This window comes from Myzus persicae, unplaced genomic scaffold (genome assembly GCF_001856785.1).
Source record: "Myzus persicae strain clone G006 unplaced genomic scaffold, MPER_G0061.0, whole genome shotgun sequence".
Taxonomy (NCBI): Eukaryota; Metazoa; Arthropoda; class Insecta; order Hemiptera; family Aphididae; genus Myzus; species Myzus persicae.
In genome coordinates, this window is record NW_019103856.1 from 414,639 (window position 1) to 438,552 (window position 23,914).

The window sequence follows — 23,914 nt, forward strand, 5'->3', positions numbered from 1 at the left end:
TCCTCCGCAGCTTTACGTGTACATATATAATTATATAAGTGTTAAATATATACCTAGGTAATAAATAATGATTAATAAGTAGGTATACTACAGTCTGCAATAACTGCAGTTACAGTTCATCATTTACTCGATGTGTGTATAATGTATATTATATACAGAGTGGTTCCACTTATCACCATGGTGAATGGTGATGCATGCACGCTCCACTTAATTTTTTCATTAATAATGAGTTTAATGAAGTTTTTAAGTAAGGTATAAACAGGGACATTGAAATTTCGGACCAGCCGGGGAAAATAACTTTTTTAGTGGCTCACTAGCAGTCATATATTTGTGGGCGGCTTGCAGCCCGCAGGTGATATTTTTTTAGCCATTTAAAGAAGCGGTAAAAATGTATTGTCAATTTATCGTTTATTCATTGTTCCTATAAAAATGATGATATTATAATTTATTAGTGAGGTTTGCACTCTGCATAGACATATATTATAAGATATACATGGACACATAGTTGTTATTAGATGTGATTTTTAGTTAAAAAAAATACTTGGCCTGCTTTAAATATATATGTATATGTGCTATTTGAAATTTATACAATTTTCAGGAATTTCCTGTGGCAATATGTATACATTTATTTTTCCAAATGTGAAATAACCTTTTTTTCTGTAAATTGTTACCTATTATGAAAAAAACCTTAGTACCTACTTGAAATTATGGTATTTAAGTATACATGCAAATTCCAAAAAAAATTGCAGAATTTCAACAAACTCATTATTAAAAGAAAAATGGGGATGAACATGCTTGGTGATTCACTCTGTAGGTATATATAATACAGTGAACTACAACTGTAGTATCGTTCTCATCGCTGCAAGACAATTAACGGTGGTGGTATTTACAGTATTTACAATAGAGGCTAAGAGGTATTAGCCTTCGTCCGCGAAATATCTTATATCGCGCGCAGTGTTTGCCGCACCGCAGTTGTCGAACGTGTACAATCCATTCGTACTGAACCTACTATTTATGTGAGTATAACAATATGAAAGCTACACTACGCTATGGATTTTTAACGTTATTTTGGTATTATAATATACTATTTATACATTATACTAAACTAACCATGTATTTATTTATTTTATACTATATTTTAATACTATATTTAACCCCTGCATGTTTGAACCGTGTGTGAAAGTTACTATAGGGTGTTATTTTTTTGCGGGACGTTTAGAAGAAAATAAGAAATGAGTTAAAAATTAATAAATCTGGTTTTTTTTAGTTATATTTGATCAAAATATGTTTTATTTTAAGGTGTACAGAATATATGTACCTACGTCAATATTTACATTCCTTTATTCGAGTTTTTTACAGTATACACAGTACACACAGTATTTTAACCGTTGAAATATTAAGGATTGTTAATCTAGCTCAAAGCTGCTGTCCAGAATTTCAGATTTCCCACGAAACCGCATAATGTATAAAATTAAGTATTAATTAACTAGGTTTACCTTTACCCGCGCTGCTGCAATGCATTACATACGCGAGTTTTTTCAACTGTGTGAACTCCTCTTACTGTAGTATTTGTTTCTGCGAGCTAGTCATTCTTTGAAATGTTCTTAATAATTACATAACTCGTCTTGCCGCAGAAGAAATATGCGTATGGCTAGGTTCAGAGGCCTGTAATTTTCGATGTATGTTATAAGTAGGTAGGTATATGTACGGCATAAACCTAATATAACAATAATATATACTTGGTATTTACTCAGTCAGGTCAGGTCTTGCACAAACTTTTGAAAAATTCGAAACACAATAATATGTATAATTAATAATTACGATATGTACGGGAAAATGTAAATTCGCCTCACAATTACCATTTTCGTTGTAAATTTAGTCTTGCAACAGAAACTATTAAAAATATCACTTAAGTATATAATTAGGCCCAATAATTTGTATGAAATATCAATTAATGAATAGGTATCTATGTGGCTATGTAGAATACATGACTAAGGTATTTAGTTCTTAACAATAATTTAATACATTTTTCACTAAATTGATGTTCGAATTATATTTATTATTACTTAGGTACATTACATTTTACATAATTCATATTTTATATCTATATTATAATTTAAAAAAGATTTTTTCAAGCAAATAAATAAATATTATGTAGCCTGTAATATCTATGTATTGTTTATTGACTATTGATGAGATTTTACATATTTTAATATAATTCAACTCAAAAAAAAGAAAACATTTTTGAGGGATAATGAAAATTATTGTTTCCTGGTCTTGTCATATATCTTATTATCTAAACCATTCCCCCCAAAAAAATATTTCTGACCGAATTATATTTATGTAGCTAGTTCAAAAAAGACGCAGCTTAAATATTAAATTTTTACTAGGTACCACTTACCTTTAATTTACAATGACGAAAAAAATATATAGTTAAGTCAATATCAATATAGACAATATGGTATTATTGGTATTAGGTATAATTTAAATTATAAAGTTACTTTTATAAGTATTAGACAAGTGTTTATAATTATTTATTAATTATACCGGCATGATATATATGACTTAGATCTATAGACCTACAAATACAGTACGGCTTAGGAACAACTAGTTTACACAGCTCGAAAATAATTAAATAAGTGTATAATATTATTTATTTAACATAATGTATTGTTTAGCTATAACAAGGTATATGTGTATAGTGTATATATTATCACTTATTCTTCTGGTATACCTAGTAGGTGAAGCTATTGCCTATTACATTGCTTTTGCATAATATTCTTACATAGTTTCATACAAGTAAATAGTTTCACCTAGTGTTTGTTTGAGATTTCGTACGTTAGATTCTGATTAAGTATCGTATAATATGAACGGTCTAATTATTTATTTGGAGTGACACTATCAGGTATGGATCATCCGCGGAAGAAATAAATATATATATACTATATAGGTGCCTAATTTATGATTCTATAATTTTCTTTGTCTTTCATTTTGTATTATGCATCATGCGTTAATAACGCTCATAAAACGGATTACACGTATTGTATATACGTTGGACTGTTGGATCATTAACACTTTACGGGTCATGACGATTTTAATCATATAACATCTGTACATAAATTATAATAATATAATATATTAAGGTACCTACCAGAAAACGCATTTTTGTTGTATTCCATATAAGCGAATTAAGCACTTGCAAGCCATTTAAATCAACAAATATCGATTGATTTGGAATCTTGGCTAAGACAAATAGTCATATGTATTAAGATTTAAGGCACTAAAAATAAATTAACTGGGCACATTTACAATCGATTTAAAATTAGTATACACATGGACAGCACACGTAATAAAATGTTGCCATATTGGTAATATTATGTATATCTTGTAAAAGTACCTACTAAAAAAATACAAGTCGTGTTAAAAAAATTCAGTCACTGTATGTAGCATGAACAAATTTTGTTTAACATTATTAATTCGACAGCGAATTATATTAGTCTTCGTCAAAAAAAAGTTTTAGAAAATTATTCGATTGTTGTTTTTTGTTTGCCGTCCCCGAGTAAAATCGTTTCATACCGATTATATTCACCGGAGGGAAAAAATCTGCGTTTTTTCGACAATCCGTCGCACAAAATCGCTAATTAGAACAGCAAAAACCAATTTTCCACGAGGCAAACCGCGATTTTCCAGTCTGCGTTATAAAGGGCGCGGAGGATGAGGGTTCACCAAACCGTGATTCCTCCGAATAAAGAAACGACGACTGCCGGGTTCGATCGCCCGGGTGGGTCGTGTACCATGACGCGCCTCACTATATTAGCAGCAGACCTCGGTGTGCGAACCATAAACTTGTACCTACGGTCTACGTGTACTGCAGAATACAACCTGCTATTATTATAATTATTAATATTATTATTGTATTACAATAATTCATCCGTGTACTCGCCGATGACGATAATGACCTAGTTTTGGATTCAATATAATACATAAATATATATACCTAATCAGGAGTATCTATTTATTATATATACGCGATTCGAATGTTCAGCGTCTATATAGTTGTGCAATTCCTCAGCATAACAATAAAATATTATGCGATGATACTTATACACACCATTACCTTATAATATTATATACTATATTCGCGCGTATAATTGTATAATATATTAGGCAGGTATTTATATTATATTATATACACAGGCCCAAATGTATAGGCAATCTTTTTGAGGATAATAAGTCCCCCGACCCACATAATAATGATAGAGGATAATCGAGAACAATATAAATAGTAAATACGTATTAATATATTGTTTAAATTAAAGTTCATTATTACCTATGAATCTATGATATTGTAGCAGAAAATCCGTTCACTGCAGCAATCTATAAACCAATTATTGTATAAGTAGCCCATCGAATATTTCGTGGCGAATTTAACATAAAATGCAAATACAAAACTATAACAATAACTGTACCTAATAATAATTTGTAACTCGACCTCGACGACGATGTGACCTATTTACACAAAAAATATTAATGTCATATTCGTTTGATAATTCCCTACAGATTCGACGGAGAACAGTGCACTAGTAAAAAAATATATATACATTTCAAGCAGCCAGTGATAAAAACACATACCTAACCAGCTAGGTATTACCAAAGGTACCCACGTACCGAAATTCGGCTTATAAAACGTCGCTGTGATTACCGCGGTATCCGCGGCAGGATGAAGGAGGTACTGTTGGTGGCCCTGTTGTCCGTCGTCTGGTCGCTGCGACCGATCGGCACGGCGGACGTCGTGCAGACAAAAACGGCGGCGCCAGCGCCCGAAGCGAGGACCAACGACGACGACAACCAGTCGCTGCAGTCCGCCTCAGTGTCCGACGGCGGTGACGTCAACAACGGCACGTCACCGTGCGACCGGTACCTCAGATCGGCCGAAGTGGAAGTGCGGAACCCGCGGAACCACAAGTTCGTCACGTCCAACGGCTGGGCGGAACGGCAGAGGCCCCGGCCCGAGATCAGCGTGTACTCGCGCGTCGAAGAGCTCCCGTCGCCCCAGCCGCCAGCAGCGACGGCCGGTGCAGCGTACTACCATCAGCAGCGGGACAGCAGCTTTTACCAGCACTCGCGCCAACAGCCGGCGGCCTTGCAGAGGACGTCCAAGAGGATCATCTATTACGCGACGCTGCCGGACGTGATCCGACCGCCGGCCGGTTACCCTCCGCCATCGAACCCTTATTCGGCCGATCCGTTCGCTCTCGGTCCTGGCCCATTTTCCGCAGATTTCCGACAACTGCAGGACTCAAGCAGGTACGTACCCACACACTATATTATTGCATACCCACTTGTATGCTGCAGTCTTGTTGTAAGAGATACTTTTTAAAAATATTCAAAGATGGGTTTAACAATGGACGTATAATAGGTTTTTGAGTACCTACTCGCCGGCAGAACCCTACTTTGGGAGGGAGGGGGGGGTATATACTTATACTGCAGCCCCGAAATAATTAGAGGCCACCAAAAATTACCGTAATGCAGTCATAAACGTACGTACTATATTTATACCAATCAACATTCAACAATGTGTGCATTAAGGTCCACACACACACACTGCAGCGGTGGCGGTAAAATTATTTTGTCTTGGCGGTGCCGGTGAATTGTGTGCGAACTCATTTTAACGTCACCGCCACCGCTGCAGTGCGTGGAGACCTTTACGAAATGGTTCAGAAATATGCTAATAATAGTTTGTGAAAATCTATCATTCTTACTAATTCTTGGAAATCCACTCAGATAAACGTAATAATATTTTTCAGGACTATCTGTAAATTACTAAATCCATATTATACCATATTTGAAAGATATAAATAAAAGTTAAACTTTTGGGGAATTTGTAATATTTTATATTTATTTAAAAATACAAATTATATTTTCTGACTCAAATGCGTTATACAATAACCGTCTTTTTTTTATCTAACAATTTTAACGTGACTGAAATGAAAAATATTTAAAATACAGAAGCTAAAGAGTATAAAAGTATATACATATTTAAAATACGTATTCTGAGTGCTTTAAAATGTAATTGAATACTTTTATTCAAATACTTTTACTCGAGCACAAGATTACTCGCCAATGTACATAGATCAGAGTGGCATATCTATGCGAGCGAAAATTGTCTTCTTAATAATTATTACAAACGTGTAAGATAGATATACATATTATATTTTAAAAATATTGTCTTTGTCCGTTGACACTATACCTACGTTTTATTCGTAGGAAATCGCCGGCTGATGGCTTGCAACGCAGCCGATTGACGTCCTACGAAAACGCCTACAACCGCGGTGGTGGAGGTGGCCAGGGGGGCGGTGGAGTCAGTGTCGGTGGCAACGGCGTCACGTCGGTCACGACCAAGTCGACGGCCTTATACAACAGCAGATATGACGAACCGGCCGAGTTCCGCGACTCGTATTACCGGCCCAACGAGCTAACGTCCAAGTTCGCGTCGTGGGCCGAACCATTCTACAAGAGCTGGTCCTCGTCATCGTGGGACAAAGACCGTGCGTCGTTCAGCAACAACAACAGAGGTTCACCGTCGTTCTCGTGGGACAGGGAACCGCTCAACAGGGGTGGTGGCTCGTGGGACAGGGAACCGCTCAACAGGGGTGGTGGCTCGTGGGACAGAGAGCCACTCGGAGGGGACGGCGGCAACTCGTGGGACAACAGGGGTTCGTCGTGGGACAACAGGGGCTCATCGTGGGATAAGGATCTAGTGGAAGTGCCGTTGCAAAAGCCCTACAGAAGTGGCGGCGGAGGCGGTGGCCGAGACAACAACTTATACAACAACGACAAGTACCCGGAAGTGGCTGTCGTCCATTCTGGAGTGATCGATGTAAGGGGAGATCGGCAGCAGAACGGCTCACCACCACTCGCTCCGCCACCGAGGTTCACCATCATCGACGTCGATCCGAAACCGTACCACGATCAGCAGCCAATAACGATGCGGTACGACGAGCGCAGCAAGCCGATGGTGCAGCAGAACATGCGGTACGAACCGCCCCAAAAGCCTATGCGGTACGAAGAGTACATGCCGATGCACACGCGAATCGAACAGCAACAGCCAATGCCGCCGTCATCCATGAGGTACGAACAGCAGTATCGGTCTCCACAACAGCAGCATCAACAGTCATCCACTCGGTACGGTCAACAACAACAAACACAGAACAAACCACCGTCCAACGGGTATGTTTTATAATAATATAATAGTTAGAACAACAACTTTCATGCATATTTAGACATTTTTTTAGTTTAAAAACATACTTTTGATTTTAATAGCATATTTTTATGTTTTGAGTGGAGCAATCTAGGAGAAAAATGTTTTCATTTCAGAAAGTGAATCTAGTCGTTATTTTTGGGAGGTCAAAATAAAAAATCCCAAGTAATCTTCTTAGCAATTGGAAAAAACAAAAAAAAAAAATTAGAGGAAAACGAGAATCTTTATTTGAAACCATTGTTCATTGTTCAACAAAATCGATTTTCTTATTCTGTTATAATTCTAAAACTAATAACCTCATAGATAAATCCCTGAAATTTTCACCAAAAATTTATATCAGCATTCTTTAAGCATGGTATCATTTTTATATTTTTACTCTTTTGAGCTATTTATACTGATGATACTTGAAACTTTTAAGTGTATTATTATATTTTATATTCATAATTACATTTTCAAAACATTTATATATAATATATAATTATAAATATTTATACTTTCAACTATTTAGACCACGTATTTATTCACACCATTCCACGGTGAAGCTACATATTGTCTCTAAAGTTCATGAGAGTAATAAACAATATAAATATAATTATAGAGTAATAAATTACTTTAAAAGCAATATCAAAGAACAACTATACCAAAAAGAAAGACTGTTGTAGCCACATTCGCTCAAAATCATTTTTCGTATGCAATGATTTATCATTGAATTCAAGTTGAACACATACATTACAGTAACCTTCTCAATAACAGCTAATGAAGTACTTTTGACCCCTATTTAACAGCAGAGCGGTTCCCCTTATTCGATTGTTAAGAGGACGCTATACCCGCATATTGTGTTGTTTCCTTACTCTAAAACATAGCAAAAAGCTAAAAACTGTTTAGCGCAGGAATGAACCGAGAAACTTACAGTCATAATTATGGTAGTCATTTTTATTTATCCCTGAACAGCTCTGGGTAATACAGCTAGTAGGTACCTATAAATGATGGTATAAATAATATAATAATCAGTATTTTACTTTAAACGAATCACTTGGTAAATTATGTAGGTTAGGTATTATAGGTAAATGCCAAATGGAACAAACATAAATAATAGCTCATCTAGTGATTTTAGATCCAACCCATATGCCCACTTAATACCTTGCTACTTTTATACAATTATTAGCTATTACACATATTCGGTTGTTACATAATTAGAGATTCAATGGATATTAAAATAGACGGTTCCGTTTGAACATTTTTTTAGAGATAAATAATTTTGTTTTTTATTGTGAAACAACGATTGTTTTTCAGTTACTACGAGAGTATAAAAAACAACATCAACACTCATCAGTTCATGACAAGTTGGACAGAAGTATCGACTCAGGACGAAGTATCGCCCACGCCCTCCGTGAGCATAGATATTGCTACGACCGGTAATTCGACTAGCGTTCAAAACAATACCAAGATCACTCCAAATGCAAATACTTCAAAAATACCAAAATGAAAGGTGTTAATAAAAAATGTATAAGATATTTTAGGTAATATATTTGAAATATTGGATTTTATATAAAATAACGATTCGCGAGCATAATAACTATTTACATCGAACAATGTGTTAAATCAAAATGTGATTCTATACCTATCGATATACTTGAGCAGTTGCGTATTAAGGAATTTTTCATCAGAGGGGTCCGGATAATTTTCCTAACGTAAATTCTAAATAAATCATAGTTAAAAACATAGAAGAAGAAACAAAACTTTATTTTAAATCAAAACAATTTGTGTAGTAATTTAAGCTTCAGTATAACCTATATATTTTTAAACGCAGTCTTCTTAGTCTGCAGTAGCCAGTATGGTAAAGTAAAATGCATTAATACATTCATATAAAACTATAGGTATATGGCTGAATAACTATGGGGCAGGGGTGGCCAAACCACGGCTCACGTCTTAACATTTTTACTAAGATAATAGTTATAGGTATATAATTCCATTTTCTGCTCATATTATTGTTCATTATATCGCGCGGCTCGTGACTAAGTTATCGTTGGCCACCCCTGCTATAGAATATATACTCTTACAATTCAGTAAGTAAAATTAATAAAACAGCACTAATCAGTCCCCCGAATTCAAGTGAATAACACAACAATTCACAGTAATAGGTAAGTAAATCCTAATTATTAAGCAGATCGCATAAATAAAATCTACTCGAACCGATGCCTACTACAGATTACAATATTTTAATGTAGGTACTCCTACTTATTTATAATAATAAATAATATATTAGTTTTAGTTGTACAGATTATTAGTAAACTAATTTTATTGATATTAATTAGTCGGTATTCCTAAACATTTGCGCATGAATATAATATTATGTAGGTAAAAATATACATGTATTTTTATACAATATGTGTATGTAATATGTATAATGTATATATATATTTATTATTTTAACATAATACCTCTGTTGTATTGACTTAATGTATAATCTTTGGTTATTTTAAACGTTTTAAAATTATAAAATTTTTGCTGATCTACAAAATGTTCATCCGTTCATGATTTTAATTTTCATTAACAATGACCATGAAACAATAATGATCCCGTAATATTTATCATAATGTTTTACCATAATTTTACATAGTTCCAGCTCACGGAACTTATAAATTAGTACAGGTACATTTATGTATATATCCTGTTTTATTGTTCTTATTTGAATCTTTAATTCATATTATAACTGTTTCTTCGACATAATTATAATAAATAATATATTATGCACTGTGTATTGCACTGAACTACCGAAATAAAACAAAGAAAATAATATTAACAGTTAGTCTTAATGTTGTTTTCTTATTTTTATGACTTCCTGTATATAAGCAAGGTATTTAACAGGTAAAAAATAAATTTGATTTGCTATACCTTACTGATATATTTTTTTTTTTGAGCACAAAGTAAAATATTATGTAATACGCACCACTTACCCCTAAAAATTGCAAGAGAACACTCGTGGGGGAAGCCTCTATTGAGTCTATATCAACCCCTAAATCGAATTACTAATCAGAGGTATTATTTCAAAGGACAATAGTAAATATATAATTTGATCACAATAAGATAATGTTATGATACTATAACAGCTATTAAATTATAGTTTTATAAATGTTTAGATCAAACTATCAAAGTATTAAATGTGTTGCTCGTTTAATAGTTCAGAGCTTTAATTAAGACAATCATTTTTTAAGCAAATTTACCAATAACAGTATCTATATTTATTACTATTATGTCTAATTCACGGCCAATGTCAGGAAATCTTCCAATCGGTTTTCACTCACAATGTTTCTTAATCGTGTTTTTACTATTAGTTTAAGTTAAGAATTCTTTGGGTGAGCAGTTTAATACTGAAAGTGTAACTACAATTGTCAACAATTTTTAGCAGCATAAATAAATTTGAAAAAACTGTTTTGAATTCTTTTAAAAAAAAATCATTACACACACATAATTATAATCTATGAATGAATTGTAAAATATTTACTATGATGTTTGTGACATAGACACATAACATAATCGTCTGAATAACCTGAGTTATTATTAGAGGTATCACTAAAAATGTAAGTATTAGGGTATTGTATAGCCTCATAGGCGTATCTACGGATGGCAGCCTAAGGTGTCCATTCAATTTTCAAAAGACGCCGGTCAACCGAGTTTTGAGCTAGGTGGATTTCAACTTTTATTTTTTTTTTTTTTAATGTCTTTTATATATTATTATAGTTACTATTTACTAATAAATATATGTTCGACCAAATTTGGTAGTATCTTTATTTTATTAATAACATGTAGGTATTGTCGAATTGATTTCTCGACTTCTGAAAAACCTATAGCAGCGGTTCCCAGTCGGGGGGGGGGGTAGAGTCTGCTCTGGGGGAATATAGTGATGATGGAATTACGAAAAGAATTATGTTATTTTACAATGTATAAAATTGAAATCACTATATTAGTTTTCAGATTATCGGGCATCGATAACAATTATATATTAGGTATAACGATAAAGTCGATAGACCGAGAAATTATTTATACTTTATGTTAATATTTTTGTTTTTATATTCAATTTTTTTTTCTTATACTTAATATTATTACTTGGTTAGTTGATTTATAACACATTTTTAAAATGATGAAAATAATAAAAGTAAATAGCTGTGTATTGTATAATAAATAGTTAATTTGTATGTTTTATTTGTAGATCTCAACAGAAAAAAATTCGCCTAAACTCTAATTTAAGGGGGGTAATGAGATTTCAGTAAATTTACAAGGGGGCGTAGAATGAAAAAGGTTGGGAACCGCTGATCTATAGGTACTAGAAAGACTAAAGACAGTCGACGAGTGACAGTAAACGGTTCGCATAATTCTAGATACTATTGTATTATTTGTTGCCTTGTAGCTAGGTGGTGTAATCCATGAATAATGTTACTGGAATTAAATTTAAACTTTAAAGCTGCTGAAAATACTGTGGAATATAGATTATTGATTTTAAATAGATAATTCAGACTTTTAAAAAATATATATACCTAAATATTTCATTGGGGAGAGAAGCTTTAAAAAAATATGGCCTTGAATGTAGGGCTTTTTTGGTTCATTAAAGTAGTGCGTTAAATGAAAATTTAAAAAAAGGTTCTATGTAAGCATACGGTTCTTCATATGTTATTATTACACCTATCTATTTAAAAATATTAAATAATTAATATTGCCACGATTTTATTTTTACAAGCATTTGAAGTTAAAATTATGAGAATAATACACATCATTGTAAAACCAATACTTCGCTACGCTCTGAATTATACACCATTATAATTTATAATATTACGCCTAATTATTCGAACTACTGTCGTGGTAGTGTAGTAGTGTTATCGTATATTCATATTATGTATTATTTCTTTATTCTTATTAATCATAATCGATCGATTGTAAGTAGTTAATACTTATTCGAATCGTAGTCTATAGACATGTTTAGGTTAGGTACGTCGGTACCTACATTAGTGACACCGCGGAGGCATGCTATCATCAAATATTCAACAATTAACGTCACAAACAATAATAATAATAATTGTTTTTTATTCGTCTGCGTTGATTGGGATGGTAAAATCGCTGACTTACTTATAATGCGTTATACGATCGGAAGATAGGCTCGGGGTACCAGGGTCGCATAGACGGTTACTACTTTTTCTATAGTTTCGGTGGTCAGCGGCTGCAGTTTTAGTTAAAATGTATTTTCGATGGTAGTGCCTGTTAATAGCTATGCAGCTGAGGATAGAATCTAGTCAGGCCTATGATGTACCGTTTATACTATTATTACTTTTTCTAATAAATATATTTTTTTTAAGTGAGCCAATGGGTACTACCGCTCTGCTGTATTGTAAGTAGGTTTCGAGTGCGTCACTGTAGTCTGTAATTTATGTATTACCTTTGAATTCAAATGAAAAAATCATCGAGCAAAAACGATTCTGAGCGAATGCGATCTGTCTGCCTACATTATAAAGTATATATTTTATGATATTATTGCTATTAAAATAATTGATTCGACTACACAGAGTTAAAAAAAAGAATAAAAATTAGGACGGGATCGGCAAGAGCCTACATTTTAAGAAACAAACAAATTAAATCGAATTTAAATGTTAATTTAATTGTATAATATGTCTATAAGTAATCTCCAGATTATACTTCAAAAACGAACAATCAACGATCAGAAATCAGAAGTAAAAACATAATAAAAAAAAAATTACTCTCAATAATGATTTGATTTTTAACAAATAATTAATTATGATTTATGGGTCCTCTATAGATTACCTTAAGGCTTACAGGGATAGCTGGTCAAAGTTTTCAAGCAAGTCATACAAAATAATCAACAATTGTATTTATTTGTTTGTCATTATGTATCATTTCAAAATCAATAACTGTGGTCTGTGGATACTTGTAATTATTACCAAATATTTATTTTATTTCATGATAAAATGTCATTTTTTCTGAACATAACAAAATTAAAAATATTTCGAAGTTTTCTTAGCAACCTATTAAAAACATTTCAAATTTTTTTTCTTTAAATATAGGAAAAAAGAAAAGCTTGAAAATCGAATTCAAGGTTCTTTATATGTACATTATTTATAACAACAACTAAAATACATTATAGATGCCTGGCTAAAATTTTTTTATAAACATTTTAAGTTTAAACATTGATACAATTCATCAAAATCGCGAAAATTTGATAATCAACTTGTAAAAAAAAAAAATAATAATACTATAATAATATTCAATTATTTTACCTTAAAATTGAAAATAACAAGATTTCTCATAATTAGTTCATACTGTAACTAAAAAATTAAAAACATATACGAGTATTAACACAGATTTAAACAAAATTAGATATTTAAATGAAGAATAATAATTTTAATTGCAATTTAAAAATATTATTAGTGGATATTTAGATATTTGAAACTTTTAAATACCATTATTATATTTAATACACACAATGACATTTTCAAATTCTATGTTTTTGGCAAAACTTAATTCAACCCACTGGATTACTAATAATAAAATAATAGCAATAATATCATTAAATATAGGTACTTAGTCTTCGCTCAGAATTATTTTTCTTAAAAAATATTTTAAATACTTCAATTAAAAATTTAACACATTATTTGACATCTAATATACAGCAGAGCCAGAGCGGTACCCGAGTACTCACCTTTATATTTTTGTTTTCAATGTTGTAACTTGTAAGATAAATCACCTAATTTAAGAGAATAATTAGTATCACAAACAAGCAAAGATTCTCAATAACAGTTCAACCTATTTTTAAATCTCTGAAATATAATAATTGATAATTATATTGATTCAATTTGATTAAAAAGAAATCAGATAGTTTCAAGTCACATAAGTTGAAGGTACCCACCAAACTCATAGGTATTATTAAAAATAACATTCTTCGTAAGTAAATTATTTTAATATAATATAGTTCATACTTACTTAATTGATATTAAGTTACCAGTGACTTTGAAATTAAAACAAAGAACAAAATAAATATTAAAACTTTAATAAAATAAGTATAAGTTTATTCTTAACAATTTTAAATGTCAGTTATTAGCTGTATATAAATATATAAATTGCAATCACATAAATAAATTGTAAATGTATTAATAATTAAACAATACTAAACTGTAAATATGTTTGGAATATGTTTTGCGATTACCACAGTTATAAAGCATTAAGCAACATATTATAACATAATAATTATTTTTTTAAAGATAAGTAGATACTTATAATAATTAATAACAATACATAAAATAAATATTGCTTCAATTTTTAAAAAATAGAACACCAAATGAAAACTTCAACATTGTATAAAATATATAATATGAATTATGATTATCAATTATTATGCCTTTTATAACTTTTTATAATTTTAGATATTAATAAATAACTACATTAATAATTTAGAAAAAAACTATCTATAAATTAAAGAAGTATTTTTAATTTGTATTGCAATATGTGAAAATACACTTTTAATTATTACTCTGTAAAAAATAAAATACATAAGTTATGATGATAAAACTAAGTCTTGATAATATATGTTAAATATTATTACAAATCAAAAATCTTATTTTTATAATGGACCAGGCGCTGCAATACAGTAATTGTTATTTTAATTTCGGTTTTTATTTTAAGGACTTAATGATTCCAATCAAATTAATTTCAATAGATACATTTAAATCTAAATATTATTAGTTAACATAATCTATCATAAACTAAAAAAACTTATATCATTTTCTAATAGCACTAGTAAGTCTAGATCTAAGAACTGTATAGTCATGTACTCATCATTCATGTGAGTATTAGTGAAGAGTTATGGCCTCATAAAAATTACTCAAGCCCCTAAATAATAATATTTTTTTCTTCATAACCAATTATAATATGAAAAATACAACTACAAATTATGAATGTGATTAGGTTTCCAATGAAATGGCACACTACAAAATAAAATATTTGAAAAATAAATTAAACCCAGACATTAAGACTTACACTACTGGGTTACATACAAGGAACTACTGAAGAATTTAACCAAAGCAAAATGCTATTACACATAATACTTGTCGTCTTCGATAATTACAGTTATAATTATTAATTAATCAATTCCAATTTCAAGAAACTCTCCCTCAATTGTAAAATGGTAGTCAACTTTTAACATTTTATAGAATTAATGGCCTAATGGTATCAAAATACTCCATTCCAACATTAAGTAGTAATTACTAATTAGTATCCACACTATTATCACAACTAGTTTAAAATAATATTTAGTACTTAGTTAGTATAATAAAATAAATAAAACCATTACTAATTAGAAATTACCTAACATTAATAAATCAGTATTAATAAGTATTAAGTAAATATGAACCTATGGCAAAGAATCATTTCTGTTAACTCTAGAGAGTGTGTATTTGTCTTTCAATTTCTTACTTATCTATAATAAGTTTAAGGGTTGTGGTTAATTCAAATTTGTACTTAAATTAATTGACTAATATGAATTTGTAACAAACAATTAGTATCAGCAATACATTTGTATATGAATTATTTGTAGACGATGGCTTTCAGCATTTGATAATAAAATATTAAAATAAATATTACACAATTAGTTTTACAGTTATCAATACAAAAATAAATCACAATTATTTAGTGTCAGTAATAAAATAACATAAAATAGAATTATAAAAATCTAAATACATACTTAGTTTGGTCTGAGTATTTAAAAAAATGTCAAGTTAAATGTATATTTTAATCTATTAAATCATATACTGAAAATAGTTGTATAATTTTGACATTGAAATTAAATATGTGTATTTTTATGTGGTTGAGTTTCAAATAATTCTAGTAGATACATAAAAACATAAGGAATATTAGTTGGTCCCATGAAATAAAATTTGTAAGATTCGTAACAAAAACAATTAGCTCTTTCAGCAGAAAAAAAGCATATTTCAATAAAATAGATGATACTTAATACATTTTTAAACTGTCAGTCTACAATAAATTGTAGAATGTTTAATTTATTTATTTATTAAACAGAACTACTGCAAATTGGTTTTTATAAAAATATTAAATTAAGTTTTTTTAATGAGCATCAGTCAATATCTTAAAGAATCTTAACTTTTTTTTGAACTATTATTAATGAGATTCTGCTAAAAATGATGACATCTCAACCAGTTAAAAAATTATTCACTACTTTTAAATGTGTCTAAATAGTATAAACTAAAATGTCAACTAAGAGCATTATTAGTACATAATATTGTTGTTATATTTTGTAACCAGGGTTCGGAACTGATAACTAAAATTATGAAAATAAAAGATTACAAACTTCATTATAAGCACTCATTTTAAAACATTTAAATAGGCAATAAAATCAAACTAAAAATTTTACCCTGCTCCCAGCCAAACTATAAATAAATAGGGTTAAAAATTAAATATTTTATAATATAAAACATGCCCACATCCATGGAAAAAATGTCAGACCCGAAATCAAATATGTAGCTTTAAAATATCACTAACTATGTCTTTCCAGTTTTAAATTTGTAGATTAATATAAAAACAATACAGCAAACCGTGCCTCGAGAATCAAATAATCATATGTTATAGCATTGATATATTCATATTGCCCGGGGTGGCCAACCGTGACAAACATAACAGATAGCAAAAATAAACAAAAACGAGTTGGGTATTACTACTAAAAAAAGGTAACAGAGTTCAAAGGCAAAATTCTATCAAAAATACATTGATGAAAAAATTAGGTTAGAAAATTATTTGGTTTTTGTCAATGTTTGATGTCAGTCTGTTATCTCAAAGTAGAAAATATATTTTTTAAAAACTATTTTATTTGAAATTTCATATTTAAAATCATATTGACATGACATACATTTCCACAGTACTCTGCTCCTTTGCCAGATTATAAGTCGAGCCAAATAAAAAAACAAATGCTTTAAGTCCCGAACCATGTTTAAAAGTTATAACAAATTTAGATTTTTGAATTTTAATACTATTAACCGATTCATATTTTTAGAATTGCTCTGTATTTATACTCTTGTATATCTAAATCCTTAATTACTCAATTGATCTACCACTGTTCTTCTTCTTCTGCTTCAGTAGCAACCAGGTCAGATGTGACATCAACATTCTAAAAGAATTAAAAATTAAAATTAACAGAATTTAAGCATTTTGTTATTTTGGTGTATATATCTTATGGACTAAAAGACTATTAGAAAACAAACAAATAATATAGTATTTTTATTTCTGAAAATAATAAGACAACTGGATAGTTAATATTTATTTTTATGTTACCATTCTTATATCGTTGAAATTGTCAATAGCTGGAGAAGCTAGAATACGTTCAGCAGCATCATTTAGAAATGATGGTACTTCTTGATCTGCCTAAAATGTATAGTTTAAACATATTATTATTGTTATACATTATTATTATTTTATATTTGGAATTTTATAAATATCATTAATTTTTAATATTATTAATTTGTTTTAAGTATTTTATATGATGCCATGGTGAAAGTTAAGCACAATTTAATAGCAAATATATGCTCTTTTCAGCAAAAGAACACGCCATTTCTGTGCATACCCACTCAACAGCCTGCTATCGAGACCAATTCATCAATGGCAGGGTGTCACATAGGAATGCGCAGAAAAATCAATTTTTGTAGAGCATGGTGTGTTATAACGCTGTATAGAGTATAGTTATTAGGGTATTATAATTAATTTAATTAAATACAATAAAAATATTTATCATTTTTAATTGATTTTTTAAGAATTAGTATTAATGGAAACTTACTTGTTTGAGAATTCTAATTAATTCAGGAGCTAGTGGACCATCAAATTCAGGGTCGAAGAATGAAATAGCTTTACCAGCATTTCCTAATCTACCGGTACGCCCAATCCTATGGACATACTCATCAATTGTTTTTGGTAAATCAAAGTTCACTACATAATTCACACCTTTTATGTCTGGTAATTCAAGTAAAAATAAACATTACCAATCATATTCTATAATATCAAAATAATCATTTAAAGTAAATACCTAATCCACGAGCTGCAACAGCAGTGGCCACTAAAATTTGCATTTTATTTGTTTTGAAATCTCTTAATGCTTGTTCTCGTTCCGGTTGCTCACGTGCTCCATGAATACTTGTAGTAGGGAAATCCACTTCACTTAAATATGCAGCTGTATAATCTGCAACTTTTTTTCTTTCAACAAACACTATTGTACCTTGACAATTGTCTAAAATAATAATCATAAAATTGGTTATAATAACTGTATAAGCTTAAAACACATAAATAATTGCATACATGTTTTAATATTTTGATTTATAATAAATTATTTATCATTTAACATTAGTAAGCATACCCATTTCTTTAAGTACTTCAAGTAATGCATTTTTTTTTTTAAACTTTGTGACTTCCATTACTGTTTGAACAACATCTTTACACGCTCCTCCTATTTCCCCAACAGCTACAAATATATAATCTGGTTTCAAATAAGAAGTGGCCATATGTTGTATTTCACTTGCGAATGTAGCAGAAAACATAACTGTCTGTCTTGATTCCTATAAAAATTAAACTCATTAAAACTTCTGTCATAGTCGCATCACCAAATTGTACATAATAGGTATTATTTATTGTTAATAAACATAGCTTATTCTGCAGTGTTCTCCATGAAAAATTACATTCCCATGGATTTATCACTTCTTAAACACTGTTAATGTAAACTGCACTGATTTTGAAGACAGTTATTTGGATTGTTTTGATAAAAAAATATATATATAGGCTTAAAAATAAACAAACAGATAGCCAAATGTATCTAAGCAAGTTTCATACAATATTATTACATTTAATCGTGTATGTTTATATAAATTTAATAATACTTATTTTTAGTCAAAATTGTATTTCTTGGACAAAAAGCTTGAAATGTAATAAAAGTATCTCCTATGTATGAATACTTTTTTTTTTAGTTTAAGTGTTTTATTATTCAGGTACAAGTTTATATCACAAAATCAAATATATCATTATACATTATTCCAAAATATTATATAGTTTTAATTTATTTATTCCTGTATGTAAGTTATTGATACTGGTTGGCTATTTTAAATCTCACCGACTACGCTCCGTCATTTAGACATAGCGTATATAAATTATCATTTATCCTTTAGTCAGGAAATATGCCTAGCGGGAAGCTCAAATTATCAGGCATCATACACAATACACATGTAGTGAATAACAAAGAAAACTTACTAAGGAAGTCATAGTCGAATTTGTTAATACTTTTTCTATATCAGGTTTGAATCCCATATCCAACATTCTATCTGCTTCATCCAAAACAAAAAACTTAACTGATGAGAAAGTCACAATACCTTTTTCAACAAAATCATTCAGACGTCCTGGAGTAGCAGTTAATATATGAACTCCTCTCTGTGTGGAGAAATTTGTCATAATTAAAAATATATAAGTTTGAAGGAGTGGATTTATTTTTTAATAATTAAACTATTTAAAATTACTTTACCTGAAGGAGTTTAGATTTTTGGTGATTAGTAGAGGTACCTCCATACAGTAGTCCATTTCTAATATCAGTTCCTTTACTAAATTTCCATACACATTCACTAATTTGTGAAACTAACTCTCTTGTAGGTGCAATAATAACTACATGCGGTTCACAATGATGTTCATCATAAACTAATTGTGTTGGTTGCTTCAGCAAATTATGTAAAATAGGTAAGACATATGCTGCCTATAAACAATCAATACTTTAAACATTTGTCAAGTATTTAAAATTAAATTAAATTAACTTACAGTTTTTCCAGAACCAGTCTGAGCACTGGCCATCAAATCTCTGCCTTCAATTATAATAGGTATTGCATAATTTTGTACTGGAGTTGGTGTGGAGAAATTACAGTTAGATAAGTTGTCTAGTAAAATAGTGCGCAAACCAGAACTAGGAAATGATGTTATACTTTTTGGAGGGTTAGTTCCACTCACTTTTACTTCAATAGTTTTATACTTGTCAAAATTAAGCCCTGCCTCAATTCCAGCAATAGACTCTTCATTTTCAATATCAGGAGGAATGTAAGCTGCTTTTGGAATAGTTGGTTTATCATTTTCATTTTTTTTATGACCATCTTCACTATTCCCATACCAGCCACCTGATCCTGATTGATCACGCCTTCCGCCTCTACCACGATTAAACCCTCGTCCGCGACCTCGATGACCCGGGGCAGTGTTACCACCATGATTATCAATACCAGAGCCATATTCATCCCTAAATGATTCATTTTCTTCATCAAATCTTTTAATGAAACCTCGACCTCGACCTCGACCACGACCACGACCACGGCCACGTACATGTCCATTATTTGAAAAATTATTTGAAGTGGAATCATAGCTGTATGAGTTTTCATGAGAATTATTACCATTGTTTGATTTATTAAATCCTCCCGGTCCCTTACGATATCCAGAGTTATTTTTATTACCATAATGATTTTTTGGTTCAGTTTGAGTAACCCACGTATTTTGTGTGTTTTCGTTATTAGAGAAGTCACAGTTATTTTCTTGTGTTTCTATAACAGCATTTTCATACACGGAATTATCATTTAAAGTGGTATCATTTAGTGTTTCTACTATATTCTGCTCATAGTTATCATTATGGGAAATATTTTCATCATTTTTCCATTCACCAACAGCAGGCTGGCTGATTCTAGTGTCAGATGAATCGACAACAGTTTCTTCCATTGTGAGATATCTGTAGGAAAATTTTTTTTTTAATTTTTAGATGAATTTATGTGAGACTAAAACTTTTAATAATATAATATTAAAATATATTTTAATTGGAACGTCAAAAACATTATTGAACTTTCAACATTTGTGTATGAATATGAAGGAGAATACTAAATATTGATTAGGTACCTATACATTTTTTTTTATATTGATAACAAGATAAATAAATCATCTCAATTATTAAAAAAAATAGATGTTATAATAAGATAAACTCTGAAATAACTAAAAATGTGTTGTTTTTTGTACATTAATAGGTTTATTTTTAAATTTAATAATTAAATGAAAGTTAAAACATATTCAAATTATCTAAAGAAAAGTGTATTCCATTAAATACCTATTTACAATAAATGGAAAAATAAGAATCAAAAAACATTTTTAATAGAAACTTTTAGTTCAATAATTGTTGGTTAAAATTTTAGAATTGATATTATGAAAATATAATATTTAGATTACTCAGTTAATAATAAAACAATTTTTTTTTTTAAAGTGAAGTCATATACATTTTTTCATTAGAGCAATAAAAATCAAAAAGAAAATAACTGTTTTTAATACTGGCCCACACCAGTCACCAAAGTAATTTGTAAATAAAAACTCAAATGTCCCCACATAGCCTGGATACAATTTATGTTTTTTTAAAACAAAAATACCCCTTAATTATTAACATAAAATAATCAACAACAACTTACGTCAAAACACTAACTTTTAAATGTGTGTGTGTAAAACACCTGAACACAATGCAGTTAATGTAACATTGATATGTACTTAATTACCTAATATTTACTCAAACAATTACCTATAGTAATGGAATGGACAAAAACGGCTCAAGTGCACTTGTTACGTAGACGATGATAACAATATAGTTCTTTTCTAAATTAAAAAACAAAGTAATAAAAACACCACACTATAATAATAAGGGCAATGCCCAATATTATTGCAATAACTAAAAGCGTGAGTAAAATCTGTCAAACGACAGACACCACTCACAAAGGTTGTATGAATAATTAATTACGAAAGTATGAATTGAAATCACGCTATCCTGAACTGAACCCGTTACAAAAAAGCCCATTGTCGATGCTCATAATCCACATTCCACAATAATTTCCACAAGTGACCACAACGGCACAACACTAGTGCGCCTGTATGCCACAAGTTACAACTCACAACCTAAAAAACAGAATAATAACAATAACAAAAATCTAATCCAATCACAGAAGCGTCTAAATATACAGGAATGATGAACCGGCGCACCGCCAATTGTGCGCATGCGCTGTGATTCTGGTATTATCATTTTGAGACGGATTTTTAAGTTTAATTTCATCATAGGACTCGGACAACAGTGCGACGGAGTAACAGACTGTATTGTAGATACACTCAATCTAAGTCAATTGATAATATAATTATAATATAAGTATAATTTAGTCCATACCCAGTAGTTTTTCTACTTAATATCCACGGATTAAGATATAAATATCACACAATAACCATTAGTCCGTGGTAGTCATAACCATGAACCGTGAACTAAGATAACTACTAAGTATAGGTACGCAATGAGCATGATAGGAATAACCTATGAGTTATGACCTTATACTATTATGTGCAGAGAGCCTCAATATATTAACTATTAAGGCTATCTAATACTATATTTCTGTGGTTTAAGGTTTATGATTATAATACACAGTTTTATGAGCGTAAAAAATGTGGGCTATTTGTATTTTGTTCAATACAATTTACAAGAAAAAGTTTTTGTTGCATATTTGAGAATATTTCCGGGGTTAGAGAATATTTGGTTTCCTTAGCATATTCATTTTATCTTTGAATAGGTACTTGGTAAATGTATTGCAAGAAAAAAATTCTTGTACATTTTAATTTTCATTCTTTGCTATAATTTTTATTATAAGACGTAACTTTATAAGTTTATAACATTTCTTCAATAATTTATCAATCATTATTTTTGTGGAATCTTGTTTTTTTTTTAACATCAACTATTTATTTTTAAATACCCTCAGTTACCTACTTTAGTGTAATGCAACTGGGCAAGACGTGTACATTGTGATTGAATGCCTAATTACCCGAACCTCATTAGTCATTTCAATAATTATTTACCAAAGAAAAGTTTTAAAATTAGTTTTTTACACTACTACTACAATTATAATGTAAATAATGTAATTTAATGTAAATGTAAATCTGGGTTCCTTTATCCTTATTTATTGGTATTTGGACGTTTCCACCCGTGCCCCCACCACCTCTCGAATATTAGTGGTACTGAATATTTCCCTCCGTAGACTGAGACATTTCTCTCTCGAATCAATATACTTATATTTTTTTATATACTTTTTACTTTTTAATTTTTTTCAGTTGGTTTGAAATTAATTTGGCAATTTTTTTTAATAGTTTATTTAAAGTTATTTACAATCTACACTAGTGACTCATGTAGTAGTGTGTACCGTAGACATATTTTTATGTGGGCGACTAAACCGCCGCTCGCGTCATAAAATCATACGACTCGAGTCTTATCAAAATACATTTACTGCCTATAATATAATACTATAGGTGCTACATCAACATCATGAAGGCAAAATTTAATCTGACATTATGTTGCTATATTGTTTGCATTCTACACATTTTATTGCTTTATCTCACGATAATTGAGAACCTTTTATTTCTGTTCTTCGCTCTTACATATTTTTAATTTATTGTGCGGTTCTTGGCTCTCTTATCGTTGGCCATTTTTTATTTTTTTATTTATTAGAGCCTTGACTACTAAAGTTATTGGCTTACAATATTTACAGAAGTAATAAATAAGTTTATATCATGAAA

The 23,914-nt window shown here is 30.3% G+C and overlaps 2 protein-coding genes across 7 annotated transcripts; one reads left to right on the forward strand and one right to left on the reverse strand.

Annotated features, from left to right (window-relative positions):
- The first annotated feature begins 890 nt into the window (after positions 1-890).
- Positions 891-18,092, forward strand: LOC111035455. 2 transcript variants are annotated; one of them, XM_022317086.1, is made up of 5 exons: positions 891-1,016; positions 4,561-5,307; positions 6,268-7,230; positions 8,555-8,781; positions 17,867-18,092. In XM_022317086.1, the coding sequence occupies exons 2-4, from the start codon at positions 4,721-4,723 to the stop codon at positions 8,745-8,747; spliced, it is 1,743 nt and encodes a 580-aa protein (XP_022172778.1). In that variant the 5' UTR covers positions 891-1,016; positions 4,561-4,720; the 3' UTR covers positions 8,748-8,781; positions 17,867-18,092. The 2 variants fall into 2 exon arrangements, with proteins under 2 accessions (XP_022172778.1, XP_022172777.1); XM_022317085.1 differs by lacking the exon at positions 17,867-18,092 and having other exon boundaries at positions 8,555-10,064.
- On the reverse strand, positions 16,776-22,608 carry LOC111035453 (ATP-dependent RNA helicase vasa-like). 5 transcript variants are annotated; one of them, XM_022317081.1, is made up of 11 exons: positions 22,325-22,608; positions 22,082-22,261; positions 21,891-21,964; positions 20,117-21,062; positions 19,830-20,054; positions 19,562-19,738; positions 18,678-18,876; positions 18,351-18,551; positions 18,105-18,277; positions 17,606-17,695; positions 16,776-17,441 (listed from the first exon to the last, which is right to left on the reverse strand). In XM_022317081.1, the coding sequence occupies exons 4-11, from the start codon at positions 21,050-21,052 to the stop codon at positions 17,382-17,384; spliced, it is 2,061 nt and encodes a 686-aa protein (XP_022172773.1). In that variant the 5' UTR covers positions 21,053-21,062; positions 21,891-21,964; positions 22,082-22,261; positions 22,325-22,608; the 3' UTR covers positions 16,776-17,381. The 5 variants fall into 5 exon arrangements, with proteins under 5 accessions (XP_022172773.1, XP_022172774.1, XP_022172772.1 ...); XM_022317082.1 differs by lacking the exon at positions 22,325-22,608 and having other exon boundaries at positions 22,107-22,297; XM_022317080.1 differs by lacking the exon at positions 22,325-22,608 and having other exon boundaries at positions 22,082-22,297.
- Positions 22,609-23,914: the final 1,306 nt, after the last annotated feature.